Source organism: Oncorhynchus masou, chromosome 14 (genome assembly GCF_036934945.1).
Source record: "Oncorhynchus masou masou isolate Uvic2021 chromosome 14, UVic_Omas_1.1, whole genome shotgun sequence".
Lineage (NCBI taxonomy): Eukaryota > Metazoa > Chordata > Actinopteri > Salmoniformes > Salmonidae > Oncorhynchus > Oncorhynchus masou.
The window spans coordinates 33,915,844-33,928,993 of NC_088225.1; the positions used below are offsets into that span (position 1 = coordinate 33,915,844).

General features: G+C 56.8%; 1 protein-coding gene across 1 annotated transcript in view; it reads right to left on the reverse strand.

Annotated features, from left to right (window-relative positions):
• Window positions 1-13,150, reverse strand: part of LOC135554784 (myosin-11-like) — a 78,776-nt gene that overhangs the window by 2,077 nt on the left and 63,549 nt on the right. The window contains 9 exon segments of the mRNA XM_064987213.1: window positions 2,192-2,277; window positions 2,518-2,609; window positions 2,612-2,645; window positions 3,397-3,435; window positions 3,438-3,560; window positions 4,363-4,575; window positions 4,846-5,058; window positions 9,087-9,231; window positions 9,626-9,729. Of these exon segments, the coding sequence (XP_064843285.1) occupies window positions 2,192-2,277; window positions 2,518-2,609; window positions 2,612-2,645; window positions 3,397-3,435; window positions 3,438-3,560; window positions 4,363-4,575; window positions 4,846-5,058; window positions 9,087-9,231; window positions 9,626-9,729 (1,049 nt within the window).

Below are 13,150 nucleotides of genomic sequence, written 5' to 3' on the forward strand. Positions count from 1 at the left end.
TGAGAAGAGAAGGAGGAGGAGAGGAGAGGAGAGGAGGAGGGAGGAGGAGAGAGGAGAGGAGAGGAGAGGAGAGGAGGAGAGAGGAGGAGGAGAGGAGAGGAGGAGAGGGAGGGAGGAGAGAGGGAGGAGGAGAGAAGAGAAGGAGGAGGAGGGAGAGGAGAGGAGAGGAGAGGAGAGGAGAGGGGAGAGGAGGGAGGGAGAGGGAGAGGAGGAGGAGGAGAGGAGGAGGAGGGGAGGAGGGAGAGGGAGGAGGAGGAGAGGAGAGGAGAGGAGAGGAGAGGAGGGAGAGGAGAGGAGAGGGGGAGAGGAGGGAGGAGGAGAGGAGGAGGAGGAGGAGGAGGAGGAGGAGAGGAGGGAGGGAGAGAGAGGAGAGGAGGAGGAGGAGTAGGGAGAGGAGGTCAGGAGGAGGGAGAGAGGAGGGGGAGGAGGAGGAGAGGAGAGGAGGAGAGGGGGGAGAGGAGGAGGAGAGGAGGAGAGGAGTCTTAAGAGAGGGAGGGAGGAGGGAGGGAGGAGTTTGAGGAGGAGAGGAGGAGGAGGAGAGGAGAGGAGGAGAGGGGAGAGGAGGAGGAGAGGAGGAGGAGGGAGGAGAGGAGAGGAGGAGAGAGGAGAGGAGGAGGAGGGAGGAGAGGAGGAGGAGCAGATGAGCAGAGACTTACAGTATAAATGACAATAGTCTGCACTGAATTGAATGGGAGAAACTAATGAGTTAAAGGTAAGGCTTAGGTTTAAGTCTTAAGTTTGGGTTAAGGGTTAAGTTTAGGTTTAAGGCTTAAGTTTGGGTTAAGGGTTAGGTCTAGGCATTAGGGTTAAGGTTAGTTTTAGGGTATGGTTAAGTTTGGGTTAAGGGTTAGGTTTAGGTTTAAGGGTTAAGTTTGGGTTAAAGGTTTAAGGGTTAAGTTTGGGTTAAGGGTTAGGTCTAGGCATTAGGGTTAAGCTTAGTTTTAAGGTATGGTTAAGTTTGGGTTAAGGGTTAGGTTTAGGTTTAAGGGTTAAGTTTGGGTTAAAGGTTTAAGGGTTAAGTTTGGGTTAAGGTTTAGGGGTTAAGTTGGGTTAAGGGTTAGGTTTAAGGGTTAAGCTTGGGTTAAGGGTTAAGTTTAGGCATAAGGGTTAAAGTTAGTTTTAGGGTATGGTTAGGTTTGGGTTAAGGGTTAATGTTAGTTTTAGGGTAGGGTTAAGTTTGGGTTAAGGGTTAGGTTTAAGGGTTAAGTTTGGGTTAAGGGTTAAGTTTAGGCTTAAGGGTTAAGGTTAGTTTTAGGTTAGGGTTAAGTTTGGGATAAGGGTTAAGGTTAGTTTTAGGGTAGGGTTAAGTTTGGGTTAAGGGTTAGGTTTAAGGGTTAAGTTTGGGTTAAGGGTTAAGGTTAGTTTTAGGGTATGGTTTAGGTTAAGGGTTAGGTTTAGGCATAAGGGTTAAGGTTAGTTTTTGGGGTATGGTTTAGTTTGGGTTAAGGTTAGTATTAGGGTATGGTTAAGTTTGGGTCAAGGGTTAGGTTTAGGCATAAGGGTTAAGGTTAGTTTTAGGGTAGGGTTAAGTTTGGGTTAAGGGTTAGGTTTAAGGGTTAAGTTTGGGTTAAGGGTTCAGTTTAGGCTTAAGGGTTAAGGGTAGTTTTAGGGTAGGGTTAAGTTTGGGTTAAGGGTTAGGTTTAGGCATAAGGGTTAAGGTTAGTTTTACGGTATGGTTAAGTTTGGGTTAAGGGTTAAGTTTGGGTTTAGGGTTAAGTTTGGGTTAAGGGTTAAGTTTGGGTTACAGGTTAGGTTTGGGTTAAGGTTAGTTTTAGGGTATGGTTAGGTTTGGGTTAAGGGTTAGGTTTAGGGTATGGTTAGGTTTGGGTTAAGGGTTAGGTTTAAGGGTTAAGGTTAGTTTTAGGGTACGGTTAGGTTTGGGTTAATGGTTAGGTTTGGGTTAAGGGTTAGGTTAGTTTTAGGGTATGGTTACGTTTGGGTTAAGGGTTAGGTTAGTTTTAGGGTAGGGTTAGGTTTGGGTTAAGGGTTAGGTGTTAACAGTACTGAGGATGTTGTCACATGTCCAGATGTTCTACATCAATACAGATGAAGGAAAAGAGATGAGGTCTGTGTCCCATATTACGTCCTATTCCCTTTATAGTGCACTACTTTAGACCACGGACCAATGGACTATAGGGTGGCATTTGGGACATTGTCTAGGGGACCTTTTAAAAGTAGCCTACAAACTCACTTCCCAGAGTTGCTGGCCAGATCCTCAGACATCTCATCTCTCTCTGTCTCGGCCTGCTTACGAGCCCTCTCTGCCGCAGCCAAGTCCTACAGGGGGTCAAAGAGTGAAGAGATGGAGGAGGAGAGAGGGGGGGGGCATGTTAGGAGACAAGAACAGGAGAGAGGCAGAGTGAAGGTTCTAGTGATGTGTGTATCACAAGGCAAGATTCTCCCATGTTAACATATTCTGTGTCCAAAGAGAAAGAGAGAGAGAGAGGGGGGGGAAAGGGAGGGAGAGGGGGAGGGAGAGAGGGGGAGAGACAGAGGGAGAGAGGGGGGGGGCTGTACCTCCTGTAGCTGCATGAAGCTGGCCTCTAGGGTCTTGGCTCTCCTCTCGGACTCCCTGGCTGAGGACAGTACCTCCTTCTGGGCTGCACGGAATCCTCCACCTCCCTCTGGAGCTCCTTCATCTGGGCCTGAGGAGGAGAGGAGAGGAGGAGGAGGGGGAGGAGGAGGGAGAAGGAATAGGAGCCGGAGAGAGGGAGAAAATGGAAGCCATAGGGACAGACAACTTCCCCCTACATCCAGGATCAGAGTCTAGACAACTTCCCCTACATCCAGGATCAGAAAATGGAAGCATTCCCCTACATCCAGGATCAGGACAGACAACTTCCCCCCCCATACATCCAGGATCAGAGTCTAGACAACTCTACATAGACAACTTCCCCCTACATCCAGGATCAGAGTCCAGACAACTTCCCCTACATCCAGGATCAGAGTCTACAGACAACTTCCCCTACATCCAGGATCAGAGTCTACAGACAACTTCCCCCTACATCCAGGATCAGAGTCTACAGACAACTTCCCCCTACATCCAGGATCAGAGTCTACAGACAACTTCCCCCTACATCCAGGATCAGACAACTTCCCCCTACATCCAGGACTTCCCCCCTACATCCAGGGATCAGATCAGACAACTCTACATCCAGACAAACTTCCCCCAACTTCCCCCTACATCCAGGATCAGAGTCTACAGACAACTTCCCCTACATCCAGGATCAGAGTCTACAGACAACTTCCCCCTACATCCAGGATCAGAGTCTACATCCAGGATCAGAGTGTTCCCCTACATCCAGGATCAGAGTCTACAGACAACTTCCCCCTACATCCAGGATCAGGTCTATCTCATCCAGGATCAGTCTTGTTCCTCTGTGGTGTGTGACTGACCTGTATCTTGCGCAGCTGTTTGGACGAGTCTTCACGCCCCCAGGACTGGTGGCTTCCACCTGGTCCTCCAGATCATTCACCTCTCCTTCCAGCTTCTTCCTCCCTGCTGTCGCCCCCGCACGCTGCCTCCTCTCCTCCTCCAGCTCACCCTCCAGCTCACGCACCTGGAGGAGAGGGAGGGAGGAGGGAGAGAGGGAGGGAGGGAAGGGAGAGAGGAGGGAGGGAGAGAGGAGGGGAGAGAGTGGGAGGGGAAGGAGGGAGAGAGGAGGGGGAGAGGAGGGAGGAAGAGGCAGAGAGGTTAGAGGGCTGTCACCCCCACATGCTGCCTCCGCTCCTCCTCCAGCTCACGCCCCAGGAGAGAATGAGGGAGATTAGACACCCCCTCTCCTCCTCTCCTTCCCCTGGTCCTACCTGTTTCCATAGTTGTTTCTACCTCTCCTCCTTCTGTCTCCTCCTCTCCTCCCCCTTTCTCCTCCTCTCCTCTCCTCCCCCTTTCTCCTCCTCTCCTCCTTCCCTGTCTCATTCTCCCTTGTCTCCTCCTCTCCTCCCGTCTCCTCCTCCCCTCCCCTGTCTCCTCCTCCCCTAACCGTCTCCTACCTGTTTCAGTAGTTGTCTCCTCCTCCCCTCCCCTGTCTCCTCCTCCCCTCCCGTCTCCTTCCCTGTCTCCTCCTCTCCTCCCGTCTCCTCCTCCCCTCCCGTCTCCTCCCCTGTCTCCTCCTCTCCTCCTGTCTCCTCCTCCCCTCCCGTCTCCTCCTCCCCTCCCGTCTCCTCCTTCCCAGTCTCATTCTCCTCCTCCCCTCCCGTCTCCTTCCCTGTCTCCTCCTCTCCTCCTGTCTCCTCCTCCCCTCCCATCTCCTCCCCTGTCTCCTCCTCTCCTCCCGTCTCTTCCTCCCCTCCCGTCTCCTCCTCCCCTCCCGTCTCCTCCTTCCCTGTCTCATTCTCCCCTGTCCCCTCCCCGTCTCCTACCTGTTTCAGTAGTTGTTTCCTCCTCTCCTCCCCCTGTTCGTCTCGACCCTGCAGGTCTCTGTCATGCTGTGTCTTCATGGCCTGCGTGTTGACCTCCAGACGTAGCTTAGCATCCTCCGCAACCTGTAGCTCGTCCTCCAGCTCCTCCATCTGGGTCCGCATCTCATCCAGTACCGCCTCCAAACCTCGCTTTGTCTTCTCCAACTCATGGACCTGGCCAACCCACAACACAATCAGTCACAATCAACCTGACAACAGGGGCACGAGAGAGAGAGAGAGACAAAGAAAGAGAGAGCTTGATGGAGAAAGGGAGAGAGTGAAAGAGAGGGAGAGAAAGGGAGAGAGTGAAAGAGAGGGAGAGAAAGGGAGAGAGTGAAAGAGAGGGAGAGAAAGGGAGAGAGTGAAAGAGAGGGAGAGAAAGGGAGAGAGTGAAAGGGAGAGAGTGAAAGATGAAGAGAGCGAGAGAGATACAAACACACTCACATTCTTCCCGACATCGTCCTTGGAGCTGACCAGGTCCTCCATCTCTGCCCTGAGGGCCTTGTTGCTTCTCTCCTGCTCCTCAAGGGAGCCCTGCATCTCCTCCAAGGCCCTCCCCAGAGCCAGCGCCCGCGTCTCCTTCTCTCTGGCCTCCGCCTCCGCTCGGTCACGCTCCTCAGCATACTTACTGGAGATGGAACGCTCCTCTGCTAGCATCTGGGAGAGGGGAGGAGAGGAGGGAGGGAGAGGGGAGGGAGAGGTGGGGAGAGGAGGGAGGAGAGGAGGGAGGGAGGGAGGGAGGAGGGAGGGAGGGAGGGAGGAGGGGAGGGAGGAGGGAGGGAGGGAGGAGGGGAGGGAGGGAGAGGGAGGGAGAGGAGAGGAGGGAGGGAGGGAGAGGGAGAGGAGAGGTGGGAGGGAGGGAGGGAGAGGGAGGGAGAGGGGAGGGGGGAGAGGTGGGAGGGAGGGAGGGAGGGAGAGGAGAGGAGGGAGGGAGGGAGGGAGGGAGGAGAGGGAGGGGTAGGAGGGGGGAGGGAGGGAGGAGAGGAGGAGGGAGGGGAGGGAGGAGAGGGGGGAGGGAGGGAGGGAGAGAGAGGAGAGGTGGGAGGGAGGGAGGGAGAGGAGGGAGAGGGGAGGAGGGTGGGAGGGAGGGAGGGAGAGGTGGGAGGGAGGTGTGGGGGAGGGAGGGAGAGGGGAGGAGAGGAGTGGTGGGAGGGAGGGAGGTGGGGGGAGGGAGGGAGAGGGGAGGAGTGGTGGGAGGGAGTTGGAGGGAGGGAGGAGAGGAGGGAGGGAGGGAGGGAGGAGGGAGGGAGGGAGGAGGGAGAGGGGGGAGGAGGGAGGGAGGGAGGGAGGCAGAGGGGAGGAGAGGAGGGAGGGAGGGAGGGAGAGGGAGGGAGAGGGGAGGAGAGGGAGGGAGGAGTTGGAGGGAGGGAGGAGAGGAGGGAGGGAGGGAGGGAGAGGAGGGAGGGAGAGGGGAGGAGAGGAGGGAGGGAGGGAGGGAGAGGGGAGGGAGGGAGAGGGGAGGAGAGGAGGGAGAGGGAGGGAGAGGGGAGGAGAGGAGGGAGAGGGGGAGGGAGGGAGAGGGGAGGAGAGGAGGGAGGGAGAGGGGAGGGAGGGAGAGGGGAGGGAGAGGTGGGAGGGGGAGGGAGGAGGGAGGGAGGGAGAGGGGAGGAGAGGAGGGAGGTGTGGGGGAGGGAGGGAGAGGGGAGGAGAGGAGTGGTGGGAGGGAGGGAGGTGTGGGGGAGGGAGGGAGAGGGGAGGAGTGGTGGGAGGGAGTTGGAGGGAGGGAGAGGAGGGAGGGAGGGAGGGAGGAGAGGAGGGAGGGAGAGGAGAGGGGAGGGAGAGGAGAGGAGAGGGAGGGAGGGGGAGGAGAGGGAGGGAGGGAGGGAGGGAGGGAGAGGGAGGGAGAGGGGGAGGGAGAGGAGGGAGGGAGAGGGGAGGGAGGGGGGAGGAGGGAGGGAGAGGGGAGGAGGGAGGGAGAGGGGAGGGAGAGGAGGGAGGGAGGAGAGGAGGGACGGAGGGAGGGAGGAGAGGAGGGAGGGAGAGGGGGAGGAGAGGAGGGAGGGAGGGAGGGAGGGAGGAGGAGAGGAGGGAGGGAGGAGAGGGGGGGAGGGGGAGGAGAGGTGGGAGGGAGGGAGGGAGAGGGGGGAGGGAGGAGAGGAGGAAGGGAGAGGGGAGGTGGGAGGGAGGGAGGGAGGGAGGGAGGAGAGGAGGGAGAGGGGAGGAGAGGGGAGGAGGGAGGGGAGGGAGAGGGGGGAGGGAGGAGGGAGGGAGGGAGGAGAGGAGGGAGGGAGGGGGAGGAGAGGTGGGAGGGAGGGAGGGAGGAGGGAGGGAGAGGGGGAGGAGAGGAGGGAGGGAGGGAGGGAGGGAGGAGAGGGAGGGAGGGAGAGGGGAGGAGAGGTGGGAGGGAGGAGAGGGGGGGAGGGGGGAGGAGGGAGGGAGGGAGGGAGGGAGGGGAGAGGGAGGGAGAGGTGGGAGGGAGGGAGGAGGGAGGGAGGGAGGGAGAGGGGGAGGGAGGGGAGGAGGGGAGGGGGAGGGAGAGGGGAGGGAGAGGAGGGAGGGAGGGAGGGAGGAGGGAGGAGGGAGGGAGGGGGGAGAGAGGTGGGAGGGAGGGAGGGAGGAGGGAGGGAGAGGAGAGGAGGGAGGGAGGGAGGGAGGGAGAGGAGGGAGGGAGAGAGGGGGAGGAGGGAGGGGGGAGGAGGGAGGAGGGAGGGAGGGAGAGGAGGGAGGGAGAGGGGGAGGAGGGTGGGAGGGAGGGAGGGAGGGAGGGGAGGAGGAGGAGAGGGAGGGAGGGAGGGAGAGGGAGGGAGAGGGGGAGGAGAGGGAGGGAGGGAGGGAGGGAGGAGGGAGGGAGAGAGGGGGGGAGAGGGGAGGAGAGGTTGGAGGGAGGGAGGAGAGGAGGGAGGGGAGGAGAGGAGGGAGGTGTGGGGGAGGGAGGGAGGGGGAGGAGGAGGGTGTGTTGGGAGGGAGGGAGGGAAGGAGGGAGTAGAGGAGAGGTGGGAGGGAGGGAGGAGAGGAGGGAGGGAGGGAGAGGGGGAGGGTGAGGAGGGAGGGAGGGAGAGGGGAGGAGAGGAGGGAGGGAGGTGTGGGGGAGGGAGGGAGAGGGGAGGAGGAGGGAGGAGAGGAGGGAGGGAGAGGGGAGGAGAGGAGGGAGGGAGGAGAGGAGGGAGGGAGAGGGGAGGAGAGGAGGGAGGGAGGGAGGGAGGGAGGGAGGAGAGGAGGGAGGGAGAGGGGAGGGGAGGAGGGAGGGAGGGAGGGAGGAGGGAGGGAGAGGGGAGGAGGGGAGGGAGGGAGGAGAGGAGGGAGAGGGGAGGAGAGGAGGGAGGGAGGTGTGAGGGAGGGGAGGAGGGAGAGGAGGGAGGGAGGTGTGGGGGAGGGAGGGAGAGGGGAGGAGAGGAGTGGTGGGAGGTAGTTGGAGGGAGGGAGGGAGGGAGGAGAGGTGTGGTGGGAGGGAGTTGGAGGGAGGGAGGGAGAGAGGGAGGGAGGGAGGGAGAGAGGGGAGGGAGGGAGAGGGGAGGGAGAGGAGTGGTGGGAGGGAGTTGGAGGGAGGGAGGGAGAGAGGGGAGGAGAGGTGGGAGAGAGGGAGGAGAGGAGGGAGGGAGAGGGGAGGAGAGGAGGGAGGGAGGTGTGGGGGAGGGAGGGAGAGGGGAGGAGTGGTGGGAGGGAGGGAGGGAGGAGAGGAGAGGGGAGGAGAGGAGGGAGGTGTGGGGGAGGGAGGGAGAGGGGAGGAGAGGAGTGGTGGGAGGGAGTTGGAGGGAGGGAGGGGGGGAGGGAGGGAGAGGGGAGTTGAGGAGTGGTGGGAGGGAGTTGGAGGGAGGGAGGGAGGGAGGGAGGGAGGGAGGGAGGAGGGAGGGAGGGAGAGGGGAGGGAGAGGAGGGAGGGAGGTGTGGGGGAGGGAGGGAGAGGGGAGGAGAGGAGTGGTGGGAGGGAGGGAGTTGGAGGGAGGGAGGGAGGAGAGGAGGGAGGGAAAGGGGAGGAGAGGAGGGAGGGAGGTGTGGGGGAGGGAGGGAGAGGGGAGGAGAGGAGTGGTGGGAGGGAGTTGGAGGGAGGGAGGGAGGGAGTGAGAGGGGAGGAGAGGAGAGAGAGGAGGTGAGAAAATAACAGATTTTCACAGGTGGAGGCAAAGATAATAGCTGTTAAAGGTTGGCAAGACAGCACAAACAGATACGGAACCAGGCTAAGAAATGATATCTGTTGTGTGGAGGGTGTTGTGTTGATTATGACACTTGTTCTTACTGACTTCCCTTTCTTAATTGCCCCTGAGGGGATAAATTAAGTTGAATTGAGTTGAATTGAATTGGATTGAATTTAACTGAGTTGAATCGATTTGAGTTGAATGAAGTTGAATTGAGTTGAAATGAATTGGATTGAATTTAACTGAGTTGAATCGATTTGAGTTGAATGAAGTTGAATTGAGTTGAATGGACTACTCACCTGGTCAAACTTCTTCTGTTTTGGATTGAATTTAACTGAGTTGAATCGATTTGAGTTGAATGAAGTTGAATTGAGTTGAAATGAATTGGATTGAATTTAACGGAGTTGAATCGATTTGAGTTGAATGAAGTTGAATTGAGTTGAATGGACTACTCACCTGGTCAAACTTCTTCTGTTTTGGATTGAATTTAACTGAGTTGAATCGATTTGAGTTGAATGAAGTTGAATTGAGTTGAAATGAATTGGATTGAATTGAACGGAGTTGAATCGATTTGAGTTGAATGAAGTTGAATTGAGTTGAATGGACTACTCACCTGGTCAAACTTCCTCTGTTTCTTCTCCAGGTTGGAGACCAAGGTTCTCTGGTTGTCCAGGTCCATCAGAATGTCCTCCAGTTCCTGCTGTAGTCTGATTCTGCTCTTCTCCAGTTTATCACAGACACACACCTTCTCCTCATACCTACACACACACCATGGAGGAGTAGCATGTATACCTACGGTTAGTTATATATATATTATATACAGTATGTCTATACAGATGCAGGATCGTCATTTGATCAGTATTGTCGCAGAAAAAGAATCCTGCAGCAACAGGATTTGAACGTTTAAAGTCCATAATGTTGCTAATCGCTAGTCCCCCCCAAAAAGTGCAATACTATTAATATAACAGTGTGTTGGTGTAGGTTTTCCAGTGAATTTATTTAAATCACAAAGATCATCTGCTCATTCCTGCCGTGCAGGAAAATTCTCAGCAACAAATTGAGTGATCAAATTAAGATCCTACATATGTTTTATTCTAAATATATATAACTATTATATACAGTATATTTATCATGTATGTGTAATTGTCGTACTGTGAGTTGGCAGCCTCCAGGTCTCTCTGCAGGCGTTTCTTGCCCTCCTCCAGGAGTTCCACTGTTCCCTGCTGCTCATCCAGATGCTTCTTACAGTCAGACAGCTGAAGAGAGAGAGAGGGTCAAAGGTCAAACTCTATATTCTCTTTCTGTAACAGTACTGACCTCTCTTTCTCTCTCTACTGACCTGCATGTTGAGGCTGGAGGCCTGTCTCTCTCTACTGACCTGCATGTTGAGGCTGGAGGCCTGTCTCTCTACTGACCTGCATGTTGAGGATGGAGGCCTGTCTCTCTCTACTGACCTGCATGTTGAGGCTGGAGGCCTGTCTCTCTACTGACCTTCATGTTGAGGCTGGAGGCCTGTCTCTCTCTACTGACCTGCATGTTGAGGCTGGAGGCCTGTCTCTCCACTGACCTGCATGTTGAGGCTGGAGGCCTGTATCTCTCTACTGACCTGCATGTTGAGGCTGGAGGCCTGTCTCTCTCTACTGACCTGCATGTTGAGGCTGGAGGCCTGTCTCTCTACTGACCTGCATGTTGAGGCTGGAGGCCTGTCTCTCTACTGACCTGCATGTTGAGGCTGGAGGCCTGTCTCTCCACTGACCTGCATGTTGAGGCTGGAGGCCTGTCTCTCTACTGACCTGCATGTTGAGGATGGAGGCCTGTCTCTCTACTGACCTGCATGTTGAGGCTGGAGGCCTGTCTCTCTACTGACCTGCATGTTGAGGCTGGAGGCCTGTCTCTCCACTGACCTGCATGTTGAGGCTGGAGGCCTGTCTCTCCACTGACCTGCATGTTGAGGCTGGAGGCCTGTCTCTCCACTGACCTGCATGTTGAGGCTGGAGGCCTGTCTCTCTACTGACCTGCATGTTGAGGCTGGAGGCCTGTCTCTCCACTGACCTGCATGTTGAGGCTGGAGGCCTGTCTCTCTACTGACCTGCATGTTGAGGCTGGAGGCCTGTCTCTCTACTGACCTGCATGTTGAGGCTGGAGGCCTGTCTCTCTACTGACCTGCATGTTGAGGCTGGAGGCCTGTCTCTCCACTCCTGCACTGACCTGCATGTTGAGGCTGGAGGCCTGTCTCTCTCTACTGACCTGCATGTTGAGGCTGGAGGCCTGTCTCTCTACTGACCTGCATGTTGAGGCTGGAGGCCTGTCTCTCCACTGACCTGCATGTTGAGGATGGAGGCCTGTCTCTCCACTGACCTGCATGTTGAGGCTGGAGGCCTGTCTCTCTACTGACCTGCATGTTGGGGCTGGAGGCCTGTCTCTCTGACCTGCATGTTGACAGGCCTGCATGTTGAGGCTGACCTGCATGTTGAGGCTGGAGGCCTGTCTCTCTACTGACCTGCATGTTGAGGCTGGAGGCCTGTCTCTCTACTGACCTGCATGTTGAGGCTGGAGGCCTGTCTCTCTACTGACCTGCATGTTGAGGCTGGAGGCCTGGAGGCATGTTGAGGCTGGAGGCCTGTCTCCACTGACCTGCATGTTGAGGCTGGAGGCCTGTCTCTCCACTGACCTGCATGTTGAGGCTGGAGGCCTGTCTCTCCACTGACCTGCATGTTGAGGCTGGAGGCCTGTCTCTCTACTGACCTGCATGTTGAGGCTGGAGGCCTGTCTCTCCACTGACCTGCATGTTGAGGCTGGAGGCCTGTCTCTCTACTGACCTGCATGTTGAGGCTGGAGGCCTGTCTCTCTACTGACCTGCATGTTGAGGCTGGAGGCCTGTCTCTCTACTGACCTGCATGTTGGGGCTGGAGGCCTGTCTCTCTCTACTGACCTGCATGTTGAGGCTGGAGGCCTGTCTCTCCACTGACCTGCATGTTGAGGCTGGAGGCCTGTCTCTCTACTGACCTGCATGTTGAGGCTGGAGGCCTGTCTCTCTACTGACCTGCATGTTGAGGCTGGAGGCCTGTCTCTCTCTACTAACCTGCATGTTGAGGCTGGAGGCCTGTCTCTCTCTACTGACCTGCATGTTGAGGCTGGAGGCCTGTCTCTCTCTACTGACCTGCATGTTGAGGCTGGAGGCCTGTCTCTCTACTGACCTGCATGTTGAGGCTGGAGGCCTGTCTCTCTACTGACCTGCATGTTGAGGCTGGAGGCCTGTCTCTCCACTGACCTGCATGTTGAGGCTGGAGGCCTGTCTCTCTACTGACCTGCATGTTGAGGCTGGAGGCCTGTCTCTCTCTACTGACCTGCATGTTGAGGCTGGAGGCCTGTCCCTCTACTGACCTGCATGTTGAGGCTGGAGGCCTGTCTCTCCACTGACCTGCATGTTGAGGCTGGAGGCCTGTCTCTCCACTGACCTGCATGTTGAGGCTGGAGGCCTGTCTCTCCACTGACCTGCATGTTGAGGCTGGAGGCCTGTCTCTCCACTGACCTGCATGTTGAGGCTGGAGGCCTGTCTCTCTACTGACCTGCATGTTGAGGCTGGAGGCCTGTCTCTCTACTTACCTGCATGTTGAGGCTGGAGGCCTGTCTCTCTCTACTAACCTGCATGTTGAGGCTGGAGGCCATTCTCTCTACTGACCTGCATGTTGAGGCTGGAGGCCTGTCTCTCCACTGACCTGCATGTTGAGACTGGAGGCCTGTCTCTCCACTGACCTGCATGTTGAGGCTGGAGGCCTGTCTCTCTACTGACCTGAATGTTGAGGCTGGAGGCCTGTCTCTCTCTACTGACCTGCATGTTGAGGCTGGAGGCCTGTCTCTCTACTGACCTGCATGTTGAGGCTGGAGGCCTGTCTCTCCACTGACCTGCATGTTGAGGCTGGAGGCCTGTCTCTCTACTGACCTGCATGTTGAGGCTGGAGGCCTGTCTGTCTCTCTACTGACCTGCATGTTGAGGCTGGAGGCCTGTCTCTCCACTGACCTGCATGTTGAGGCTGGAGGCCTGTCTCTCCACTGACCTGCATGTTGAAGCTGGAGGCCTGTCTCTCCACTGACCTGCATGTTGAGGCTGGAGGCCTGTCTCTCTCTACTTACCTGCATGTTGAGGCTGGAGGCCTGTCTCTCTACTGACCTGCATGTTGAGACTGGAGGCCTGTCTCTCTACTGACCTGCATGTTGGGGCTGGAGGCCTGTCTCTCTCCACTGACCTGCATGTTGAGGCTGGAGGCCTGTCTCTCTACTGACCTGCATGTTGAGGCTGGAGGCCTGTCTCTCCACTGACCTGCATGTTGAGGCTGGAGGCCTGTCTCTCTACTGACCTGCATGTTGAGGCTGGAGGCCTGTCTCTCTACTGACCTGCATGTTGAGACTGGAGGCCTGTCTCTCCACTGACCTGCATGTTGAGGCTGGAGGCCTGTCTCTCTACTGACCTGCATGTTGAGGCTGGAGGCCTGTCTCTCTACTGACCTGCATGTTGAGGCTGGAGGCCTGTCTCTCTACTGACCTGCATGTTGGGGCTGGAGGCCTGTCTCTCTACTGACCTGCATGTTGAGGCTGGAGGCCTGTCTCTCCACTGACCTGCATGTTGAGGCTGGAGGCCTGTCTCTCTACTGACCTGCATGTTGAGGCTGGAGGCCT